At 36.5% G+C, this 26,689-nt stretch overlaps 1 protein-coding gene across 1 annotated transcript in view; it reads right to left on the bottom strand.

Annotated features, from left to right (window-relative positions):
* LOC137389724 (anoctamin-8-like) overlaps nt 1-26,390 on the bottom strand; it is a 37,963-nt gene extending 11,573 nt beyond the window's left edge. The window contains exons 1-9 of the mRNA XM_068075806.1: nt 26,229-26,390; nt 25,528-25,768; nt 23,064-23,299; nt 20,871-20,987; nt 12,065-12,192; nt 11,545-11,706; nt 9,338-9,626; nt 8,452-8,507; nt 7,254-7,328 (exon numbers count right to left, since the gene is read on the bottom strand). Of these exons, the coding sequence (XP_067931907.1) occupies nt 7,254-7,328; nt 8,452-8,507; nt 9,338-9,626; nt 11,545-11,706; nt 12,065-12,192; nt 20,871-20,987; nt 23,064-23,299; nt 25,528-25,768; nt 26,229-26,241 (1,317 nt within the window). The 5' untranslated portion in view covers nt 26,242-26,390. The remainder of the gene's footprint in view (nt 1-7,253; nt 7,329-8,451; nt 8,508-9,337; nt 9,627-11,544; nt 11,707-12,064; nt 12,193-20,870; nt 20,988-23,063; nt 23,300-25,527; nt 25,769-26,228) is intronic.
* Nucleotides 26,391-26,689: the final 299 nt, after the last annotated feature.

The raw sequence follows: 26,689 nt of genomic DNA, 5'->3' as shown, positions 1-26,689 counted from the left end.
ATAACACTCGTCAACCTTGATATAGACGAAACTCGTTATAATAAACGATTGGCGTGAGGGCCCGCTTTAGCCGATTGAGTCTATCAAAGGTAAGCCTATATATAGGTCATCGCACCACCATGTAGCTAGGAGTCCCCTGACCAAAACTGGAAACAAAGCGCTAGTTCACAAACAAAGAGACAATTTATATAATCCTATAATCTCTAATGGAGAGACTACAACATTAACAAATCAGAATTACTTTCATTTTAGCAGCTCTAAAATTAATAGCTGCATTATGCACCATTTGAAAGAAAACACAATTTCCTACAGAGTGATTGATGCCAATAATTTTATAATTTAAGACCAGACAAGCCGTTCTTTGCTCAAGTCAAAGCACAAGTTTTACCTAAATTGGCAAAGCCCAGATTCTGATAAGTCTTGTAACAGCAGACAGTTTCTGGTTTGTGTTTTTCGAGGAAGTATATGTTTTATAATAAAATTAACAAATCAGTTCATACTTAAATTAAATTATGCATTAACCTACCAAATTCATTTGTCAAAAAAGCGCATTCATATATATTATATATACAATAAATATAGTATTTAAAGTCTCTTTTAATTTAATAACTTCAAGTGTAATTATATATGTAGATATATATTTTTATATATAGAATATATATAAGATATATCATACATATACAAATGCGCTGAATGGAGTTAGATTATATATAATCAAATATTATTCACATATTTAAAAGATATACGCAATACATATTGAACAATATATAATATATATATATATCTTTTATGTGATATCATATATACATGTAGGTATGTTATTTATTAGGTATAATTTTTTTACGTTTTACCATAGATATAATATAAATTATATATATAAATATATATATGTCATATGTTTAGATACATGTACGTGTATTTCTATTCTTCGTATTTTTTGTAACTAAAGTGTAATGCAAGATATACTCAAAACTTTTTGAGACAACGCTCTAATTGCAATTGTTGCTGTGCTCTTGATGGAGGTGATAAGCACCTTGTGCTCTTGTGAGACGGACAGACATCGGAAGGAAATACATCCACATGCAGTATTCAAATGAATATTGCTGCTAGCCATTACGCTGTTATATCTGTTGATTGTTTAGCAGCACCTAAGACTTTTACAAAGACATCGAAACATAATTATGTGTCAATTTAGGTGAGACTTAAGCTTTGATTTGAGCTTTAAAAGCGTTATGTTATCTTAAATTATAAAATTATTGGTATTATCTTGTAGGAATTTCATCCTCTTTCAAATGGCATACAATATAACAGTCAATTTTAGAGCAACTACAAATGGAAATTATTTTTGTTTGTTAATGTTGTGGCCTCTCCATTCAAGCTTACAAAAAATAGTGGACGTGGCCTGTTTGTTTGGAAACTAGCGAGCTCCCATATACGCTTCCATTGGTTGCGCAACCCTGCGCTACACGGCTCTGGGTCAACATACACAGGAACCATCGCACTGGCAAAACCGATATACACTGTACTATATACTGTGCACTATACTGCTAAATATTTAGTTTATAAAAAAAATTACAGTCTGAATACAAAAACAAAGTGAATATTTATTTAATTTATGTGGATGGGTTGTGAAGATAAGATAAAAAATAAGTCTTAATCATGTCTAAACAAAGAAATATTCACTCAAAACACAGACATGAATAAACACAGAGCACTCGCGTGTGAATTCGTAATCGTAATACTTTACATGAACAGCTTTTAAGCTTTAGAAACTTCTAAAAATAGAAACCAAGGTTAGACAACTCCTGTAACAGCCAACTTGTGACAAAGTTTTTGTCTAAGTAAAGTATAGCAATTGTTTTTTCTGAATATTAAATAAGTTACTGCTTCAAACTTATGTTGTGGTTTTCTGATCACTACAAATCATAAAGTATCTCAATCTTACGAGTGATTTATATACCTGAATCTGCAACTCTCCAATGGCAAGTGGTTTTTGCATTTAACAATTCTCTAAATTTTTATTTGAAATCATTATAAACCGATTATCAATTGTTTGAACGTAACTGCACCTTGACTGCAGCTGTTGAGACCAAATTTGTCCGTCTTATTTGATATCCGGACTAGTGGGGTACGTTTCAACGAGGGTCGACTGTATGCTGCACAAGTGCAGAAAACCGTACAAAAAGAACTAATGTCAATGATTTTCATTCTAAATTTATAAATAGTGTAATATAAAAATTATATAATTTTTCTATTATATAACTTTATATTATATACATATTTTTTCTATATATAATTTTTTTATTATATATAGAAAAACTATACAACTTTTCTATAATTACAACTTTTCTACTTTTCAATATAATAGACTAGCTGCATTACCCGCCTACGGGAACAGATTCACACGCAGCATAAGGTTTATTGAGAGTTGTCTTTCAGACTGTAAAACAACTCCAAATATGCAGTCTACTGAAATTGTTGCTCTGATCAGGGTATGCATATACATATACATGTCAATAATATTGGGGAGAACAATAGAAATCTGCAATGTGTTTTACAGCTAGATGCACGTAAAATCTAGTAAATATTCTAGATTCATGTGTCTAGATTCATGCATCCGTTCACAACCATCTATATTTGCAGTTGACGATCGCGCACTTTTGCTGCCGAGCCCCGCCACGGCCGACCAGTCTTTACCCGCCGAGCAGTTCACAATCGCGCTCTTGCACTCGCAATCAATCGCTTCGCACTCGCAATCAATCGCCTTGCAATCAATCACCTCGCACTCGCCTTGCAATCACCTCGCAATCAATCGCCTCGCACTCAATCGCCTTGCAATCAATCGCCTCGAACTCGCGTTGCAATCAATCGCCTCACACTCGCAACCAATCGCCTCGCACTCACAATCAATCGCCTCACACTCGCCACCTCACAATCAATCGTCTCGCAGCCAACCACCTCGCACTCGCCAACTTATTCATCCGGAGCGCCGCGCCTGGAGACTCTCGCTGCACTCGGGGCGAAAAGGTCTTACGCGCATCCCCGAGTGATGCCATGACCCCAAACCCAAACCGCTAGCTGCATTACCCGTCCATGGGAACAGATTCACGTAGAGCAAGAGGTTTATGGAGACTGTCTTTCATACTGTAAAACAACTCCAAATATGCACTCTACTGAATTTTTTTGCCCTGATCAGACTATGCATACACATATGCAGTCATACATGTCAATAATGTTGAAGAGAACATTGAAAATCTGCGATGTTTTACAGCTAGTCTACAATGCATCAGTCTCAAACCACACAAATCGTAGTTGCCCTATTTGTGTACAGAAAACTGATAATGAAATTGACATTGCTAGGCAAACTGAAGTTCTTCAAACTGGCAGTATTGAAAAGTTTTGCATCTTTTAGGAAATTATACAAAATAATTTGCTATCACCAGCATTTATTGAATGGAGACTTCTACATTAATTAACACTAATCATGGCTCACCAGTTCTTCGTCTATAACCTCTGTTTTGACATGGTATATACAACAGTAATGAGGTTTTGTCGATAAAATTTATATGTATAACAGCACAGAGAGTATGATGTTAATGCAGATACACCGTTAGCACCTTACAATAATAAAACAACGCCAACACGATAGCCTTTTTATGAGGTACAATAAGGAAAACGAATGCATGAAAATATATATATACTGAAAAATATGTTAGGAAATGCTGCATGTGGATAATATGTAGGTATGGCAGAACATGAAGAACATAGCATGACATAACAATAACATAATGTTAATTCAATGCAAGCATGACATAACAATAACACAATGTTAGTTCAACGCAACAATTGCGGATAGACAACATTTCTTTTGTTTTTCTGTCAGGTGTATGAACAAACAGTTTTTGGTTTGTGCCTACTTTTGAGCAGGCGACGTACAGCTGGTCATGGCTAAAGCAGGATGACAGTAAGTCGATACCAGCTGCTCTCTTTTTTCTCATCATCGCCTGTCGCAACCCTCGGAGTACCCGTGCAAGTTCTATAGAAGTAAGTTACAGTAGGCCTAGGCCTACTTGTAGCTGGAAAAAAAAATTAGTAACTCAGCTGCTGAAGGAAATGAACATGTTTACTATCGCGAACAGTGGCAAATCCAACGTTATTATGTAGTGGAGGTGTGGCAATTTATAGACAATTGACAATTGAATAAGTACTTACTTTTTTGAAGTAGAAATTTAGTAGGTAAAAGCAGTGGCGGTACCAGTGCAAGTTCTGTAGTAGCTGTAGTTCTCTAGTACTCGTAGCTGGAAAAAAGTAAAAGTAACTCGGCTGCGGAAGGAAATGAACATGTTTACTATCACAAACAGTGGCAAATCAAACGTTTTTAACCCTTTCACTGAAGTAGACTCATTTATGCATTTTCTATGGTCGATCGCCGTACACGCATTTTTGCGACTTCCCCAGCAATTGCTAGTAACTGAATTTTATTATTCATTGATAACATAACATAACCAACGATATTTAGTACTTTTATGGTAATGACAGTGTTGTCCTAAGATTTCTTTATAAAATTAGCCTAAAGTTTAATTTTAAATCTTTGTTTGGGAATTTCCAACATGAAAACGAACATTTTTGTGTAAGTTATTTAAAGCACATAAATTACATAATTTTTTTTATTATATATTTCAATACATCAGAGTCTTGGCTTTTGAATGAGCCTATATTCAATACACAAAGAATAATAGAACTATGAAAAACGGGGTGTCAAAAGTACGTCCTGCAAAAAAACACTTGGTACTCAAAATGTGACGTCATAATTCTCATTTAGCCTTAGGTCATCGATCCCTTTCGCTGCCATTGAGGCTGCGTTTTTCTGTGACAATCGGTGCTGTTAAACCCGGAGAGCGCTAATAATAAACTAAGATTCTAGATAATCAACAATGCCCGCGATCGTGCTAACGCCCGACCAATACAAACACATGTTCTGGGTTAATTAATTATGCTTCAATAAATTTACTGTCGTTGATAAAGGTAATGAAATCACATCGATTAAATTATGACCTGCGGTTGCGTGTCCCTTGGACTAAATGTCAATCGCACTTTCAGGAGATCACGCAATGCTTGAAATTAATTAGTCTCAGTCATCACCCTCAACATCGCATTAAAAATAAAGAGCTAGTGCATAATATCATCGGGAAAATATAGTATGGTTCTTGGAGTCTGAGGTACTTATCATAGAAATAATATGTATATGGAGAACTAATGACACTGATTCCTTTGTCATCTTCATTCGTTCTCTGGAGTTGTCCTACCTTCGCCTGCCACTAGCGTCATTATCATAGTTGATAAATAAGCGGTAAGAGCACACAACAACGAATATGAGAATTGTGACGTCACAATTTTCGAGACTATGCCAGTAAACTTTTTCGCGATAGAGCTCTGGGGAAATCCTATAAATACCAACCAATGTCTGTCTCACCATGGCAAACATTAGCTCAGTCGAAAGCCAAGACTCTGATGTATTGAAATATACAATAAAAAAATTATGTAATTCATGTGCTTTAAACGCCTCCGAGTTAGAAAACAAATAACTACTTATGTTGATGACATTATAGCCGATTCAGAACTTTGTGATTACACAGATAATTAAAATAGCAATAGCAGCACTGACTCTGATGGTGGTGAAAGTAATGGTTTTGTAAGAATAAGGAACATTGTAGAGGATCATTTTAGCTTCGGAGCTTCACATCGCTTTATCAATGCACAAAGTATAGAAACAATGAATTTTTTGCATAGCACTGTTTGTTAACATGTTGGCAAAATGAAATATATAACCAAAACAAACGTTCTAGATGGAGTTTGAAATTGAAAAAAATATTGCATACATATCATGAAGCAATATCGGCAAAACGGCCGGCAGTAGGCTGATAGCTAAATTTGTACATGGACGCAAGTGAAAGGGTTATGTAGTGGAGGTGTGGCAATTCATAGACAATACAACATTGAATGAGAACTACTCACCTTTTTGATGTATAAATTTAGTACATGAGAACAGCGTTTTATCCAGTGGCCCCAAGAGACAAACGTTCACATGACCTTCTAGGTACACGTTGGCAGTAAATATTAATTACATGTAAATTACTACTCATTAATTTATTTTATTTAATGAGTAGTACATTTGTATAGCTGTAATCTGTATACAGGTTACAGCTATACAAATGTACTACTCATTAAATAAAATAAATTAATGAGTAGTAATTTACATGTAATTAATATTTACTCAGTTCTGCGGCCTACACAAATGTGCCTATACATAGGCACCTTTGTGTAGGCCGCAGAACTCAGGATGGTGCTTTTTAAAATGGCAGCAACTTTGCTGTTTAAAATGGAACAGTGACGTTGGGCACTGTAAAGAAGCGCGCTAACCAGAGATTTCGGATAATGCGCCCTAGCGGTGAAAGAAAAACCACAGAATCGCCACATCTCTATATAACCCGCTTGGCTCAAATCATCAGAAAAAAGTAGCAGTTAATAGTCTGAAAGTACGAGATTTACTACTCATATTAATTCCATTGGCTTCGTACAACCGAATGGAAAAAAGAAAGACCGCTCTATACTTTATTTACTACTCATATCAATTCAGTTCGCACGACCGAAATTCGTACGACGAAAAAATGAAAGACCTCTCTATAAGGTGGACACACACACAATGATTGCCGTTTATATAGTAGAGTACGTAATGGTGATTACAAATAATTATGTAATTTGATTTTTATATTGAATTAAATATTTGATAATGTCTAACAAGTATTAACTATTTATTTTTAATATATGTATGTATATTAATTGTTTATTCAATTTTAATTTACCATTTATTATCTAAATAACAGTTATTAGATTATTTATAAATATGATATATATAATAGTATTAATAATAGTTATATTATTATTAATTTATATAAATAATACCATACTACATTAAAATATCACTTACACTCAGATTACAAGAGCTACTATTAAAAATTTATTCTTCATATTCCATAAATATTTATTATGCTGTTAAAATAGCTAATCATGTCTGTAGCGTTAGTTAGAAAAGTTAACTAACAGGCGAGACACAAAATGACTATTTCCTCTGTCACTCAGACTACATGTACAACCTCCTTGTTCAATGTTCTATAACCTGTTAAAAACTCACCAAGCCTGTCTACAACACTCGCATTCATAAATCTATCAAATTAGATACTGTAATCACTTACATGCCTCAGTCGTTCAAAGTCTTGTATGTAGAAGGCTGTGTAGAAGAGTGACAGGAACGAATTCACTGACTGAAACTGTAACAATAACTCTACCCTAGAAGAAAATCTTGGGAACAATATGACAGGCAGGGCAGGTGGTGTGAGAACAATCCTAGTGGCTAGTATGATCAAGGACACCATTTATATAGTATTATTTACTTTGCAGAAATACTGTGAGAGGTAATGCTGAGCGATACAACTGGTATCTAGAGACTGATACTCGTAGTCAAGTGCTCCCTAATCCTTGAGATGCTGGAAGTACCAACTACAGCACTATGAATATTAATGCACTTCAAAAAACTATAATTACATTATTGGTTTAAACAAAAAGCATTGGAAAATTAATAAAATAGAAGACAGCACAGGCTGGTTGGATTAACAAAACTACCCATGAGAGTTAAATGCTGCCAAATAGTTACTAGTCTGTTTGATTTTGTTTATTGTCAACCAAAGACATTTTGCTATCAATGCAACGGAGTTCTCTCTCACTCAAAGTTACAGCAATACGCTGAGTGGTTATATGTGATCATATTCAACTTGTTAACAGTAAATATTTTATGGAATTCCAAAAATGTCAAACCAAGTACTTCAGGGTGAATAATTCTCCGACTTAACGTTACTGCAAATTCATCAAATTTGGGATATCTCCCCATTTATATCCGTAGAATAAACAGTTATTTAGGTTGTCTGGCTTGCTCATCCATATTTGAACAAGATATGTTTCACTATGGTACACTATCAGGAGACTGTATGGTTGCATGGTGAGTCTGTTATTTCAATGAAAAAGTTGGCATGGAAAGGTTGATATAGACACACAGGCCACATCATAGACCTATTAACTATGCTTATAGTTAATAGGTCTATGGCCGACACACTCCATTCTTCAATGGTTTACCGGAAGTTACAGCTCTGCACTCAATGGTTGCATTTGATCATATTGGACTAGTAAACTACATGTAGTAGATATATAACTTGTCAGTTATAAGCTTGTTATACTATCAGCTACTCAGTTGTAAATTCCAACTCACCACCAACTTACCATGCTAATGCAATGTCTAAATACGCAAATAGCCAAGGCACTATCATTAGCGTAAACAGTGATTTTAACAGTAGTAAGGGTGAGAATTGCAGACAGGAAGTGAAGAAAGGAGTTACTCACGACCATTAATTTGACTATCAGCTGATTCTTATACTCCTCTTCATTCCTGTAGTTCTCTGTCAATAACAAACCTTACACCGTGATTATCAGTGACACGCGTGTATTACAACTAGTATGAGCTTCCTAACCGCCACCCAACATCACAATAGCTATGTATACATAGGCTACTAAAAATTACTACGACAAATTAACTTGCCATCTCTCTTCCATTTGCTAATTACACAAGTACCATATCCACATCCGTGAGCTACCCTGTGTTGTCTTTTATATACTAACAATCTCCCGGGAAAACATTGAACATCAGTCATTGTCTATTGTATCTGGTTGTTCCAAAGTAACAAAAATATTGTTACATTGGAACAATTACAACAAGAACAAAGAACAACTTGTTACTTTGAATCAAAAGTAAAAAGAAATATTGTAACTTTGGGACGTTTGTTCAGAAGAAAAAATTGCAACTGCAAAAAAATTTGCTTGAAAGATTTTCTCGAAATATTTCTTTATAACGCAGAGTCAATCTCAAACTATGTTATATTTTAAAGGTTTGATTGGTATTTTGTAGGTTAGGTTCAACTGGCTTTGGTTGGTACTTACCCTAGCAGTAGGTAGAAAATGGCAAGATGCAATTGAGAGGAAATCAGATATCACGAGCATAAACATTGTAAACATATATTCCATGGAAGTGCAAACAATTCCACTTTTACAAATTTATAGTTATTATCTAAACTCCTCTAAATTGCAAGCAACTATAAAACTTTGGCTACTTAAGTTGACAAATTTTGAAAAGACTCCTATAAAAATGCAGGTATATTTAGCTGTGTAGATGTCCCCACTTCAGGGGTCAAACACGACAATAAAGAACTTTCTGAGCTAGTAGTTTACTAACCCTTGTTGTTGAGCCAGATTGCTATCGCACCATAGATTTTGTCCATAATATTGACTGACACAGCCAGACAGATGCTTGGTACAAATTTGAAAAGGAAAGGCAACTCTCCGGCATCGATTCTCGCTTTGATCATATCATAGAAGGTGAAAAAATTGAAGCAGATGAGGACTACGACAGAGTAGCACAGCAGCATGACAGGCAGACTGACTGTGTAAAAGAACAGATTCCTTTTAGCTTTAGAGTAATAAGGCTCGAGTCTGCCAGTTACGGGGCTCGTTCTCAGCTCTCCCTACAATGTAAATGCACCTTAAATACATTCCTTTACAGAAATTGTTATAACAAAAGAACCTATAGATTCTAAGGTATGTGTTCGATGATAGCCATAAACTCCTAACATCAATGAGATGCTTAGTCATTTCTTTTAAACACATCTACTGCTACTGTTAAAGGAGAAACATCTTTATTCATCTCTAAAATTTGAGCAATAGATAGAATTTGGGATTGTTTGGCCAGTCAAAACTTCAGAATGTTGTAGATTACAATTTGACGGACCACGGCAGATAATAAAGGCATACCTTTTCATGGGCATAAAATACTTTCAATTGTTAATGCAAAGTTTGAAATAAAAAGTCTTCATATTGTGTACTATTAATAATTGTAAATACAAATATTATAGCCCGAATAGATTGGAGCAAATATTACCAAAAGTGAAAAAAATATTTTTTCTGGTTTTGTAAATAGTTCAAAAACTAAACCAATTAAAAATAACCAACCAAACTACTCCCAACATGCATTTTAGTGTTAGCAGATGTAGGTGAGTCATTAAAAGACAAGGTTACCAAACTTTCAATCAAATCAAGGTAATGGCTACAGGTTCAATTTTATGAAAAGATAACTCCTGATAAAATTTGGTTCTTTGCATACACCTACAGAGATGATAACTCCTTATAAAACTTGATTGTACATATACATCTAAAGAGATGATATCTCCTAATAAAACTTGATTGTACATATACATCTAAAGAGATGATATCTCCTAATAAAACTTGATTGTACATATACATCTAAAGAGATGATATCTCCTAATAAAACTTGATTGTACATATACATCTAAAGAGATGATAACTCTTGATAAAGGATAACTAGTTTTCATCTAAACACATCTGACTTTTTGTTAACTTTATTTTCTCGGCTAATGCTGACAAAAGCAAATCAGGTCCTGTGGAAAGAAAAGACAAATAAATAAAATACTACTTTGGGAATTTTATAATACTAAAAAAAGAATTCTTATGATATAAGGATGGTCTATATAGAGAACCGGCAAGTTGTTTATGTATGTTAGTTTGCAGGCGTAGCTATGAAGTAGGTGGTTGGGTATACAGGATAGTCTGTAAGAGAACTTTAGACATAGAGCTTCAGAAATATCAAGACTTGTGGTAGAGCGCAATTGGGCTTCATTTGAAGAAAGATAGCGCTTGATATAGTATAATTTTATTTCAGCTTATTTAGTTGTAAAGAGAGCAAAATATTAATGTTTTTTGATTTTACTTGAACCTATTAAGAAAAATAATTTAAACATACTAAAATAAATTATGCTAGTGGCAGAATATTGCATACTATGTAAATTCTTGGTACTTTAGCAGCTGTAATGACAGCTCAATCAGCATCCCTGTACAGTCAGACCCCTATTTATCATCCTATCAACTTATCTACATCTTTAGTTCTACATGGGGAGTTAACTCCAACAAAAAACAGTTACATACTCAATACTTTGCACCTTCCTAAGCAGAAGTGAAGAGGATGAACATTAAAAGTATTAAACTATAGCAGTGCTACTTAGCCTTATCGTAAGTTAGAGCAAATTATGCAGCGTATCTCTATCCCCACCTTAACCTACAAACCTATGCATCACCAGGTCTACACTTACACTTATATGTATCTATGTCTGTGTAAAGACCTTAATATCATCTCCGCGGAAAGTAATATAGCCTATGGAGAAATTAAAATAGCCTCTGGAGAGAAAAATATAGCTAGTGTAGAAAGTAATATAGCCAGTGTAAATAGTAATATACGTAGCTAGCATAGAGAGCATAGCCAGTGCAAAAAGTAATATAGCTAATGTAAATAGTAATATAGCTAGTATTGAGAGTAATATAGCTAGTGTAGAAAGTAATATAGTCTATGGCAGTATTATAATGAGTAGTCACCGTATAGAGTGGTCTGGGCTCAGCAATCAAGTCATCCTGTTTATCGAGCGTGCCCCACTTGAAGGCAAGTTCAGCTTCTCGCCTCTTCCACAGCTCCATGTAGATGGTAGACCAGACAATATTTACCAATGCAAACATCACATAGTTGATATCATCCTGTTCCTACATGCATACAGAGAATCAAAAAGGAGGCTTTTTGAGAGTTCAATTCGCTAACATTATTGGATAACATTACAAACTTTTTTGCTTTTACCATATGATACCAGAACCGTGAGCAGGCAATAATTTGTAACTAATGCTGCTTTAGAAATGGTGAGCAATGAGTCAGCTACGTGGCATCATTTGCGAATCTTGGTGAGCATGTAAGTTGCGTTTGAAGCAGCAAATTGTGAGTGACAGCACAAACAGCTAGCATAGACAATCTTCAAAGAAGCCAGAGAGTCGGCTGGACAGTTTTAATGGGTCTGCGAGTAGAAGAAGCTCACTGAGAGTGAAGAAGCAAGCAGAGGCACTTTCATACCTGACTGATGCCCGAGTACATCCAGATTAGCACGCCGAGGAAGGCCGGAACAGTCAGCGCGAGTGTGTAGTGGCCAAGGAAGGCAAAGTACATACCGATATGCACTCCAAAGTAGTTCTTGATTTTGTCTGAAATAACACCCGAATTGATGACATCATCAATACCATCTCCAAATATTGCATTTAAAAATAAAACTTTGCCTGTTAAACTAATTGAGTAGCTAGAATACTATAGCCTGAGCTGCTGCAGCCATATTTGCCTGAGTATATCATGGCTACAGTGTCTATGCGATGTTACAGTATGTCTATGTGATGTTACAGTGCGTCTATGCGATGTTACAGTATGTCTATGTGATGTTACAGTGCGTCCATGTGATGTTACAGTATGTCTATGTGATGTTACAGTGTGTCTATGTGATGTTACAGTATGTCTATGTGTTGTTACAGTACGTCTATGTGATGTTACAGTATGTCTATGTGATGCTACAGTATGTCTATGTAATGTTACAGTATGTCTATGTGATGCTACAGTATGTCTATGTAATGTTACAGTATGTCTATGTGATGCTACAGTATGTCTATGTGATGTTACAGTATGTCTATGTTATGTTACAGTATATCGATGTGATGTTACAGTATGTCTATGTGATGTTACAGTATGTCTATGTGATATTACAGTATGTCTATGTGATGTTACAGTATGTCTATGTGATGCTACAGTATGTCTATGTGATGTTACAGTATGTCTATATGATGTTACAGTATGTCTATGTGATGTTACAGTATGTCTATGTGATGTTACAGTATGTCTATGTGATGTTACAGTGCGTCTATGCGATGTTACAGTATGTCTATGTGATGTTACAGTGCGTCCATGTGATGTTACAGTATGTCTATGTGATGTTACAGTGTGTCTATGTGATGTTACAGTATGTCTATGTGTTGTTACAGTACGTCTATGTGATGTTACAGTATGTCTATGTGATGCTACAGTATGTCTATGTAATGTTACAGTATGTCTATGTGATGCTACAGTATGTCTATGTAATGTTACAGTATGTCTATGTGATGCTACAGTATGTCTATGTGATGTTACAGTATGTCTATGTTATGTTACAGTATATCGATGTGATGTTACAGTATGTCTATGTGATGTTACAGTATGTCTATGTGATATTACAGTATGTCTATGTGATGTTACAGTATGTCTATGTGATGCTACAGTATGTCTATGTGATGTTACAGTATGTCTATATGATGTTACAGTATGTCTATGTGATGTTACAGTATGTCTATGTGATGCTACAGTATGTCTATGTAATGTTACAGTATGTCTATGTGATGTTACAGTATGTCTATGTGATATTACAGTATGTCTATGTGATGTTACAGTATGTCTATGTGATGTTACAGTATGTCTACGTGATGTTACAGTATGTCTATGTGATATTACAGTATGTCTATGTGATGTTACAGTATGTCTATGTGATGTTACAGTATGTCTATGTGATATTACAGTATGTCTATGTGATGTTACAGTATGTCTATGTGATGTTACAGTATGTCTATGTGATATTACAGTATGTCTATGTGATGTTACAGTATGTCTATGTGATGTTACAGTATGTCTATGTGATATTGGCTGGACTTACTCAAGCAAACTAAATTTCAGGATAAATTGAAAAAATATAAATGGGAAAATCGGGAACAAAACCTTTCCAAATACAATCACTACAAGTGTCTTTTATCGCGGTTACACCTAGATCTTTGTAGTCATAATGGCCATGCCTGAACCTATGCTGTAAGATCGATAGTAGCACCGATTACAATGGTCACCATGGCAACATTGCATCACAGCAGAAAGTGTTTTTGCTAACATTTCATTACTCTACTAGGACTTCATTTGATTTTTATTTAGTTTTTACTCCACATCAGCTATTGGAATTTGATTCTGGCTTGATTTACGATTAATGACTAATTTTCATGTATGTAAATTAATGTTTGCAAGCACTATCGAATGGTATTGGACAATCCAGTAAGGACGCCTTGGCCTTCACACGACTGAGGCCAATTCTAATTGGTCAATCTATTTGTCCAACTGACGCACTGTGTACTAATGTCGCATCGTTTGTAGTGTCAGTGTGAGTAGTCATCAGGTCTCTAGTCTAATCTATAATGCAAAAGCTGTGTCTGTTCGTCCAAAGCTACACTAAGGGAGGAAAACATTGCCTTTTGCGGGAATTGAACTCGGATATTCCGTTTACAAGCCAGGCTCACTACTGACTCCACCACCTTCCCACATCTAATAATAATTATGCACATAGTTATTACACCTGACAATCTCCCACGGCGCACAGGACTACCATCTCCTAATTTTTCATAATTTCATTTTTCTAATATTTCAAAGGAACTCACTGCAAGGGCCATTACAGCTCGTACTACAAACATGTATTTTGTTCAGCATCGTATGCCTGACTAATCTGGGTGCCACTGGAACATGTAATAGCAGTGGTAATCATAAGAGTGGTGTAATTTACTGGATTGATAAGTGTAAACACAACCATACATTAAAACATTATTTTATCATATGATAACAGTAAATGGAATAGAAGAATAGAAGACTCACCACACGCATTTACATTATTAGTGAGATTCGATGAGCCAGTCTTTTGAAAATTTTAAGGAAGTTTGAAATAAAAAAACTATAAAAGCAGTAGGATTCCTTAGAATGTACTTGCCAAGTTGTTCAACCCAAAGGAATAGAGTATTTGAAGGTGATTTTATGTAAAAACATGATAACGAACGTAGTTCATAAGAACCACAGCTAATAACAAACACGGGTATTTGGTAAAAAACATGCCAGGATTCAAGCCAGGGAGTTGCGGTATTTCATAAAAGGCTAACAGAGGAAGTTATTTTTGTCTGAATCAGTGAGTCAAAATTTAGTTGATTCTATTTTCCAATCAATTTTACTAAATCTGCATTTCGTTTAATAAGTTAACGTTTAGCTCCTTTACTTAGTAACTAGCTACTAAGTAGACACTAACCTACAAAGCCAAATACAAACATACTTTAAGTTAATGGCGTGAATCAAACTGTAGGACCAACTGGGTTTCAACAGATTTAAAGAACTATCTGAAAGGTTTCCTAAACAGATCCAGTTTATAATAATAATGTTCATGTATCTGTTACAAGTGAGAATATCTTTGGTCATATATAAATACGGCAAAACCTCTATTTGAATGTCACCCTTATTTCAACCACCTCTAATAAAACGCCACTATAGACAAAGGGTCGACATATACAGCACGACTCTTTAATTGAACACCGTCTTTACTTGACTGCCACTTTGACATTCTTTGATTTTTACGAACCCATAATAGAAAGTGACCCATAGAAAAGTACCCACAAAATGGTGCTACATCAATGCGGTTACATGGTGCGATTACATCAATAATAAGTAATTCTTTCGTTGTTGCTGTACTGGTTGTCATGGCTTTAATGAGGGTATCTGAGAAAATAGATCGTCACAATCATCAGAACTACAATCTGACTGAAGTCACTAAGGTCTAAATTCAATTGGTTGTCTTCAGATTCCTCCATAATGTGGTTTACAACCTGACCTAAAAACTTTGAAACGTTTTGATGAACGATGAGAATACTCTTCAGAAACACCGTATAACATGACAACAGCCATTCTTATGGCTTATCGAGATCCGTTTTCTAAATGTAAAGCATTACAGTTTTTTCTTTAAAGCGACGCCATTGAAATAATAATTAATAACTGTATCAGATGCACCAGTTTTATCTTTTTCAACATAGACCAACATGTTTCGACATGACACCTTGACGACACGTTGCTGGTGTGTCGCCGATGCTTTCTTAGTGTGCGAAGCCAGCGTTAAGCATGATTTAAATCACTTTGTGGAGGTTTTCAAATACTTGGAGCCAGAAGCAGGAATATGACATGGTAACCCGTCTCTTCCCCAGCTCCAGTATGTTACCAATGTAACTTGTGCCTTCACCAACTCCGGCATGCTACCACGGGCCAGGTTTTCATGCGATGTCTAAGCCATATGATCTTTTTTCTAGTGGCAAAAAGATTGGCTGTTTTACCAATTTTTCGCTTACAAGTTTGATTGTGCGACCAAAGTGGTTTGTGTTTATAACCCGGACTATCTCTTCATGGTTGGGGTTAAAAAGAATTATCTTGCACATATGATCGTGATTATTGATTTGCATAAAGTCTAACGGCAGCACGAGGCATGATGCTTACGTCCCTTACTGGTTAAAGATATTGCACTGTGCTCACAATATGCTTCGCTGCTCTTGCCTTTTATTATAAACCTTGTATTTCTCTTCCAGCAGCACTTGCCACACCAGATGGCTTGAACTGCATGAGAATTAACTTTTTTATTTTCCACATTTCCTTAATTCATAGCTTAATCTAACCACAAGCAAGAACTTCTGTAAAATTCCTCTTACAGCGAAGTCACTGAGGTTTTGCTGTGAAGTAAAAAGAACATCATATCTACAATATTTTGATGATCTCTACAACTTGTGTCATTGGCTGTCAGGCCTTTACTAGTATTTGAAAGCCTAGAAAGAAATGCCAGTGTAACCAGTTCCACTCTCGCCAGTCATGTTTATCATCTTCTCAAGTATGTAGGAATGAGCAACTTATATGCATTTCATTACATGCAATGAGGCAGACTTTGGCTGCCGTAAGCATCCAAATGCAAATTATTAGTTATCAATTATGAATACTGCTGATAGACGCATTTGTGATGGCAGGCAACAGGTGTGTGTTCATAGTAATGCCAGCCATAGTACTCCGTTCTGGTGCTCTGATAGAGTCAGATATATATTCATCAGATATATTGCATATACTAGCTCTATAAACTTTAGGTATCCACTTTTATATGTCAACAGGAGTCTCTGTCCATTTGACATGACATCAGCTCTATCATTTTCTCTCTCGTGTGTCGCACTAATAATCTTCAGAGTAACTGTTGTCAACAAGTAAAAATGCTTGAACAGTGCTCAACTCAGGGCAGTTATAATAGTAGGTCAGCTAAGAGGCAGCGCTGGGTCAGCCCAACATGAGGGTAATTGTATAATGATGCATCTCTATTACTCCAATTTTGTCCAATTTAATACAATCAACTCGCTACAACGGTAATCCTTAAGCAAAACCTTGGGTTTTTCCTCAAGCAAAACTATAGCAATACAAATGGCGGCAAAAACGGAACTGCTATCATAAATTGTAGATGATCCATAAATTAGATAATAAATATTCTGATGCTACTTAAATAATAGTAATAGAAAATCTGGCAAGGACATCGTGGGCTTTGCCTGACTAAGGCCAACTCTTACTGGTCAATCTGTTTGTGAAGGTGGTGCGTTGTTAGCTACAAATATCTGCACTATGCATCAGATATACACTTCCCCGGGCTATAGCTAGGCTACACAAACCAACGAGGTGCATAGCCGACTCACAGCATATATCGTCTGTGGCTACAGACATTACTACAACTGAATGATGAGTTACGTTTACAAATAGATCGTTATATTTTGGCTCACGAGAAAAACGCTGCATATTAACGATGTCAGCAGCTACAGAAAGAAAAAGTTGTAACCAAGCGATAAATCGAACAGCTAACATTGTTCAGTATTCAATAGATTTAGTTGGTTCAAGAATTTTCATGAACTCTTTTGGGAGCAGGTCCAGCCATTCTGCAACCTTTTGTTACAAATAGTACAAATACCCTTTTCCACATAAATAATGTTTCTGTAGAATCCTAAGGTTGTCATTGCTAAAACTTTGCTGAAAGTTTATAAAATGGAATAAGATATAGTTTCAGTGGTAATAAATAATTTTAACCAATTATAGGCCTATCAATTTTTTTTACCGGCTTATGCCAACCCGTTCATTTACAAAGGGCTCATACAGCCATTGGCGATGCAAATGATACATTTCATCGCTGCGTGCGCATGGACGTGCATCGATGTATGTGTAGTCACGGCTTTTCTCTGCTATTGTAGAATTTGCACTGGAAGCAACACTGTCATCCTAGAGACCGTGAATATCAACTACACAGCCTTGTTGCTAGTCTAGCTGAACCTAAACAAGCTTGTCACCAACATACATACATGTATGCAGAAGAAAAGTGGTGTATCTTAGTAGACTGAGTACCATACAGACTAGTTGAATGCTGTTAGGGTTGGTTATGTTTAGAAGTTGTTAACCCTTTATGTATATTAGTGTTGGGTCGGTGTCTAATTTAGTGCCGGATCGGATATCCTTGCACTTTTTTATCGGTTTTCCTGGTATCGGTATCCTCGGTATTTACCATCTTCGGTATCCTTTGCCAACTAAGAAAGTTCGGTATTGTCGGTACTGTCGTTCAGTATATGGTTTTTAGTGTGTGTTTAAACTTTAAATGGTTTAAAGTTTAATGGTTTAACCTTTAAACTATAACTGTCACCAACCAATTTTATCGTTGTTGATAGGTAAGTCAGACACGCTGATTCCCATTTTGTACTCAAAATAATGATTGGTCTACTAACTTTCAAATTCATAAAGGCTTTTTTACAGCGTTTTTATTTCTGTCTCAAAAATAACACGGTCGGCACAACAAGCTCCGCCCATAGATATGTGACGTGTCCTAGCTTTTGTAGAAACGGAAGTTGGGCATGTTTAGTCCGATTTAGAACGATAGCGATGGGTGTCTTAAAACCCACTATTCTCTAAATCCAGCCTGAAAATAATCTCAGTATTTTTTGAAAGGTAGATAACCTGTTTAAAATGGCTCGTGGCTTGTTACAGACTGTTTAATGGGCTGAACGCCAAGAAAAATGAGCTCAAAAAAGCGCGATAACAACGCTAGCCTGTGATAAAATCGCGCTTTTTTGAGCTTTTAAATTCAAAGGCTGAGAAGATTTTGAAGGCTGAACTTAAATAAAAATGCGTTTTGAGACACTCATTTCTATCATTCTAAATTAGACTAAATATCTCCAACTTCTGTTACTAAAAAGCTAGGTTACGGCATCAACCCACCCTGTTTGAGTACAATGATTATAGGATCCACCCGTTTCTGCAATCTGACTCAAGAAATACTCTTAACACATAGCTATGCTTGGAGGTTGATTGAGACCATGTCCTACTTGTGAGGAATACTTCAGACAGAAACTATAAGCTTTTTACTCACTCAATGACTGAACTGAATATTTTAACTAAAGAACTAACCAGAAACCTAATCAAAAGTTTGGAATAACATTTAGTAGCCTATGCAAAATACATTCTTTAGTCAGCGGTATATTGTAACGGCAAGGAAACTCCTTGTTTTAGCAAGCCAAAGAAAAAAAAGATGGAAATATAAGTTTCATGATAGATGTTTTTATTGTTTATTCTATTAAAAATATAGTTATTGATACAAACGTTATGTATAATAGAGAACAGATAGATAATGGCACATAACAAGCATGCCACAAGGTTGTCGTTAGAGTCTTTATACACCCTCCCATCTTTGGAGAAGAACTCCCAGACCTTCAAGGCTGGTGGCATTATCAGTGTAACGTAATATAATAGTAGATACGGTAAGCGTGAAAATGGTCGTTGAATTCGTTCGCCAATGCGCGCTGAGATTAGCATATTCGTCAAAGAGGCGTTTTTGCAATTAACCAGTACCAATCGAAGATTTTCCCGCGCAACAAAAATCTATCCGGATAACCATTTACCGATAGGCTTTTACGAATAAATACCGATCATATCAAACCGGCCGCGGATAACTAGCTGTCACTGAAAATGATTGGTTTCCTCGGATACTGAGAATCCCTCGGTGTCGGTAAGAGCGGATAACCAAATACCGGCCCAACACTAATGTATATCAGCTTTACTGTATGAGCGCTGAAGTTTCTCATTAAAACTTTTCGTCCAATCATGTGATCAATTTGTCAATACGAAATAGCTACTATTATGTATTTGTAAAACTCTCCTAACCCAGTTATGAACAACACATTAACTTACTCTAGTTTTATTGTGTGAAACTAACAACACCGTTCTATAATACAAATTTCTATATACAAGTTTAATTTAGAAACGGTATAAATGTCTTTTATAGACAGCACCAGCAACAATGCTATTCACAAACCAAACTAAATCAAAATGAGTCCTGGAGCTAGTAGAGGTGGTTTAAACATCTATAGATGTCTATTATACTCGAGGAAACATGCTGTTAGAATATTCAATATCCCAAAGTGATAAACTTGGTCACTGCTTGATCACAAAATAGTTTCATGCTATGAATTTTAATCAAAGAGGTATTTACAGTGACTATTTTTATTCTGTTAAGAAACTCAAAGGAGTGCGACTGAAGTGCAACCTTCAACATCACGGAAAATTTTCTCTAATCGAAGTTGCCCAAATAGCACTGGATCTAGCCTCAGAAATCATTAGCCATTAGCAAGTTGGGTTGACAGCAATGCGAAAATTGGGAAATTTTCTGGAGCACAAATTAAAAGCCCAGTACTCATACAAATAGACCAGCATATACATGTAAGTAGTAGGGCTATAGACTTAAACCAAGTACATACTTGTAATTACGATCGGCAGGAAGTACAGAGGACAACTTATTTTGTATGTAAAAGTGATGAGAAATGCTGACTACTTGGTCACACTCTGATACCATGACAGCCGTGGGTATCTTGAAGACACTATACCAGAGACCTTTCACCGTGCGTTCCCTCATGTATTATATTTGTGTCGACTACAAACAGGAGAAACTTGGAGCAAAAGTGAAACTTACTGAGTGGCTGATATGATGTGAAGCGGAAAACCCAAGTCTTTCGCAGCTCCTCCAGGTCGGCCTGACAATGCAGTGGGTAGATTTGCCTGATGAGGCTTAGCGTGACCATGCGAGGGACTGCAAAAGTCATCAATCTACCTAAATAGCATATAAGAACTGGCAGCGTTTTAGACCTACTGGCGGTACTCCGCAACTACTGGCAGCAGTGACCGATTCAGGGGAGAAAGCTCAGTAGCATTAAACAAGACAAAAGACAAACTAGCAGTAAAAAGAACAGGTTCCTAACACACAAAAAATAACCAATACCTGTTGAAAGTAACACAGCAAAAATAAACCTATATAACTGATACAATGCTTTCTACCCATCACCTTCATGTGTATATCCTAGAGACCTTGACCTTTTGGTTCTCGCACAAAGAAGGCAGTTTAATAAATTTATATATAATAATAGAGATATGGGACCAAAGAATTGTACGATACATGTAATTGCATTGCTAAAGTGGATGCCTCTTATTTTAGCCTTTGTACTATAGATATTAAAATGTATCTGCAACGCAACCTATACGCAGACAGAAATACCATGGTAGGCTATGGTGCCCAGATATTGTGCTGAGAATAGAGAGTACATGTATGTAAGTATGCTATTCATGGCAGGAGTAACTTACTAATCCGTGTAAAATGGTTGGAGAGCTGATCAACATTCCAGAATAAAGAGATATGCATTCCTGGCTAGAGCTCTATAATAAGGGAGGGGTGCTATGATAGAGACTGCAAATGTACCCATCCCTTCACTCTCTCCTCTTTCCTCTCTTTTCAACCTCTCCCTCTAATCTATCTCTCCTCTTTCTTTCTCTTCTCTCTCTCACTCCCTCCCTCTCTCCCTCTCTCCGCTCTCTCTCTCTCCCCTCTCTTTTTTCTCAATCTCTCTCTCCCTTAGCTCTCTCTTTACCCTAGCTCTCCCTTTCACCGCTCTTTTTCTTTCTTGTCACTCTCTCTCTCTCTCCTAGGTCTCCCTATCTCACTTCTCTCGCCCTCTCTTACACCCTCTTTCTTCCCTATCCCCCTCTCTCTCCCTGCTCTCCCCTTCTCCCTCACTATCTCTCCCTCTCTGTTCCATCAGAAATGAAACTGATCAAATGTGACGCATAAAACAGAAGGAGGATTTTGTTTTAACTTAGTTGTGAGTTTTCTAAAACATACATAAAAAAAGATAGAGACGTTGGCAAGTATTGGCATATATTGATTGCTACTTCGAGACACCAGCCCAGGCTGTTAGCTACTATAAAGATACAACAGCTGGTGAAGCCAATAAAATGCTGATGCTCAATACTCCCTTATACAGTGAGTTGCCCTGAATACAAAGCTCGCGAATAACAAGAGACAGTCTCTTTCACCCAGGATGATTTTTAGTGATGTCAATTCCTCTCTGACTCTTATAACAAATCAATCATGCAAGTGAATTGGATAGGCATTCATTCATCCATGCCTCTGACACCTTCCGCCCACCTGCCCCACATAGTCACAAGACCATTGATATATAAAGATAATGTAAGAGAATAAGGATACCCATAGGACCTGTGTATTACTTTGTAGTATTCCCACTACCTTCATTCATTTTAGCACGTCCATTTAGCTGAATTTAATTCATTTGGTCCCAATTAACAAGCAAGACTTGCCATTCCGCCGGGAGCTTATGAGTATATACCAATCATTGTCTATACAAATACATCTCACTATCTGGGTCACATTATTTGTGCTGTACACATTGAGCTACCCTAGACAACGCATCGACTTTAGCCAACTAGTTCATCTTCCCCTAGGCACCCACATAATTGTTACCATAGTGTTGATTGACTTTCCAACTCCCTCATGATCAAATCAACCATGCAAATAAATAAGACAGGCATTTACTTGATGGCTTTGAGATATCCCAACCACCTGTAGGACAATATCATGAGATCGTTGATATATAGCAACTAAGTAGCTGGCATATTTTACAATTACCAAATAAAACTTTGCAATGAAACTAAGAGAGACAACTTCTCTCACACAAATTATTTTAAAGGTAAACTCAGGTCAGCTCCTCAGCACAATTTTTCATGAAGCTATGAATACGCAATAACTCTGTGAAATAAAAATAAAGCCATCCATCCTCAAGCTATTCCTAGCCAGGTCTGCCCGAGATTCACTCACCAATAGCCTGGCCTTCAAGCATCACATGACCCTCTATCGTGTCTGTATGGTTTAGCCTGATATTGTTGATGAGGTGTAGGATAACTTGCTGACGCTCCTGACTCGTGAAGAATAATGAAGGCCGATCGACATCCTCATACATTTTAGAATCTTCGACAAAGAAATCCCGGAGCTGACCTCCATGTTTGTCTTTTAGTTTTTTCTTCAACAAAATTTCTTCTGCTCCCTTAAGAAGCCTGAAAAGATGTGACAAGCTCAGCAATCGTGCTGACTAGATAGCCGGCTACCAAATGCGGTGAGTCTTGAAGATAAGTGCGCTAAGGCTCACAGGCTAAGATAGAGAGCGGCAGTGATTAAGTATAAAATTACTAACAATGTAACAATAACACAGAGCTGTCAACTCTCCCGGATTTTGCGGGACCCTCCCGGAATTGATATTACCCTCCCGCAAACATAAAACCTCCCGTTAAACTCCCGGATTTATGTTTTGTGCTCTAGAATAACATACCAAGCCATTTATTTACCAGTCGCTATATCATTAACGTGAAGCGCGTAATCTAATGATAACGAAAGACTCGTTGTATCGCCAAAGACACTTGTTTATGGTTTCGTGTACAGAATCATCGTTCAGTAATTTTATGGCCTTTGAAGTAGTCCACAGGTGTCAAACACAATGCACGCGGCCACATGTGGGCCCGGTAAATCATTTTATGTGGCCCGCGAGCGAGAGGCAAAATATATGAATGCTAGTAAGTTTTAAATACTGTATCATCAATGAGATACGTATTAGTCGATGAATTACAATGTGAAACGATTATCTGAGAGGCGTTGCTTTGTGCTAAAAGCTAAAGAAATCGCGCCTCCTTGGAAAAGAATAAAAGTTGGAAAACCCAGTCAACATCGGCTCGACTTTCACAACGGTAAAATAAAAAAATATTTGATCCTGCGATCGTTAGTGATTTTTTGTCTGATCAGAATAAAAATAATTCAGATGATAGAAGTGATGTCAACTTTTTGGACTTTTGGTATACTTGAAATATACAAAAAAAAACGATCGTTATGGTAGCTCGCTCGGCAACGTTATAGCGTTGGACTCTACTGAAAGGAATGCTTCCAAGCTTTTCATACAGAGACAATTGCGCATGGTTGTATTTCTTTTTGTAGTAGTAGATATGTAAATTAATGCTTATGTACAAAATAATTTGTTCATAGAAATGAATTTAAGTTTGAGCGATGCATGTAACATGCATAGCTCAAACTTAAATCTACTACTTGCTCAGTATTATAGACTATAGTATAAGCGCATTATTTTTAACACGGTGCTCTATTAATTTTACTTTTTAACTTCACAATCTTATTTATTTAAATTATTTCATAGGAGACTACTCGTCTCCTACACCATTCAGCATTGTACCTGGTGATAATTCTACCTCATGCTAGCTGTGGCCAACCCCTTTAGCAGCTTCCATTCACATTGTACTTTTAATAAGCGTTGTTAAAGACAATCTCAATAAACAGTTTTATATTTAGAAAACTGATTTATAATGTCAAATTTACTGTTAGAACATTTGCCCCATCAGGAGCCAAGTGTGCTAGATTTGCACCATTTGACTAGTTATACTAAAAAATTTCCTGGGGACCCCCCTACAGAGAGGGCGCTCGGCACCCCTCTCGAACTCTCCCCGCAGTACCATTCCCAAACAGGTAGATACAGCCCTGCCATCATAGCATCAAGCACTAAGGGTAGTTGGGATATGAGTTAAGCATAATTTTAGAGCTGAAATCCAATTTTAACCTGCCTAGGTCCCCATTTAACAACTTGTCCGCTCGGGTGAGGCTTTAGAGGCTAATTTCTCCCTCATTTGCATAGCACCAGGTTGACAGGTCTGATAACACATTTACAAAAATCCATCTAAAGGTGCCTATATCAGCTGCTATGCAGTAATGGATACATCTATTAATCAACACCTGGTCATGTACATCTATTGAGACAGGTATTTGCAAGGTTTAAAGCTATATACCAAGGCTCATTTTTACTGATATTAACCTAGAGTTTTTGTTTTGGGAATGACAGTGGCAGTAGTTAATGTATGGCTATGTAGTTGGCTATGTATATGGTTACTAAGTTTCTTCCATTCACCAACGGGTTTCACTCAATGAGTAGCCTACAAACATTTTGATTAGACATTATAGCTCTACACGGTGTCAAATTTAAATACCATTCTAAAAATGCATTTTTAGAACATTTTATAAACATCTCACCCCTTGTCACTCAAGGACAGGTTCGAAGAATCGTGATCCTGACAACCCGAATAGCATTAAAAACAGTTAGTAGGCAATCACTGTAACCTATGCTAATGTGCAGGTATAGCACAGAGTCAACCAAACTAGTGACAGATTACTTCAAAGTCAAACAGGTATGGGCAGTGTCATAAAAAACACTTTGCAATAACTAGCCACATACCCTTGGAATGAACATGAGACAAGCATATTTGTTAGTCCAGTTCGTTCATGTTTGCAGATGTTAATAACCAGGCCATTTGCCGACTTCGTTATGGCACCAGCAAGCCAGTCAATAGTATTCGTTGATGCATTCTTTGGAAACTGTATAACCACATCACATTCACTAGATTTGTTCGACTCTGCTGTCCAACTGCCTATCTTTGTCAACTTTCTGTGAACATATCCAAGTTTAGTGCCCAAGCCTGCAGAAACATTCAAAATGTGATTATTTGATCTATGATACAAAAGCACAGCAGAGTTGAGAATTAGAGCAAAATCACTAACTATAATAGACTTATCACAGCCACTTGCTAGTTACTACGGGGTGTTATCTCAATAATTGAGAAACAAACATAAAAAAGCTGATTTATCTTTTTAACTCAGCAGGCTGAAAAATAATCATTTCGTTTTTGTAAAAACTAGATTATAATTAATAATTAAAATTTTCAATTTAGATTCCAAAAGTAATAAAAAATAAATAAAGTTAATGTGGACCGTGTGTGTATCAGTAGCGAATGATATGCACACGCAAAGCTTTGCAACAATAAATCAAAGCATTTATAAAGTAAGATTGTTAGGGTTTCAGTCGTACATTTTTAATAAGCACTAATAGGCCTAAAGGTCATACTCATCAAGGGCGTAATAATTGCACGCTAGACTTACCAGATGCAGACATATTGGAGTTTCCGAAAAATGTGGAGCAGTCATCGATAATCTATTATTTCGAAAAACCAAAACATAGCAGCAATAAAAGCAAGTTTGTGCGTTTCGTAAAAAACAGTATGAGCAACTGTTGCTCTTTAGCCAAAGCCAGGTATGATTGAAGTAATACGCACTCACTCATTAATTAACAATAATCATCCACGAGACTTTTTAATTAACCCCGTTGTGACCCTGCAATGTGTCCAATCAGCACTTATCATAGAATTCTTTACGCGGCGAGATAGTTTTATGGCCACATTCTTTTGTAGAAATCGCCTTCACGGTAATGTTTCGAGGCACGCATAACTATTGAATAGACAACTCCCCTGTTAACACAGGCGTGAACAGTTCAGGTACATGCGCGTATCATTGTATGTACAATGAAAACTAACCACACCAAATGTGCATATATGACACCTTTC

This window comes from Watersipora subatra, chromosome 3, assembly GCF_963576615.1.
Source record: "Watersipora subatra chromosome 3, tzWatSuba1.1, whole genome shotgun sequence".
NCBI classification, from domain to species: Eukaryota; Metazoa; Bryozoa; class Gymnolaemata; order Cheilostomatida; family Watersiporidae; genus Watersipora; species Watersipora subatra.
This window is presented reverse-complemented; position numbering and strand designations above follow the sequence as displayed.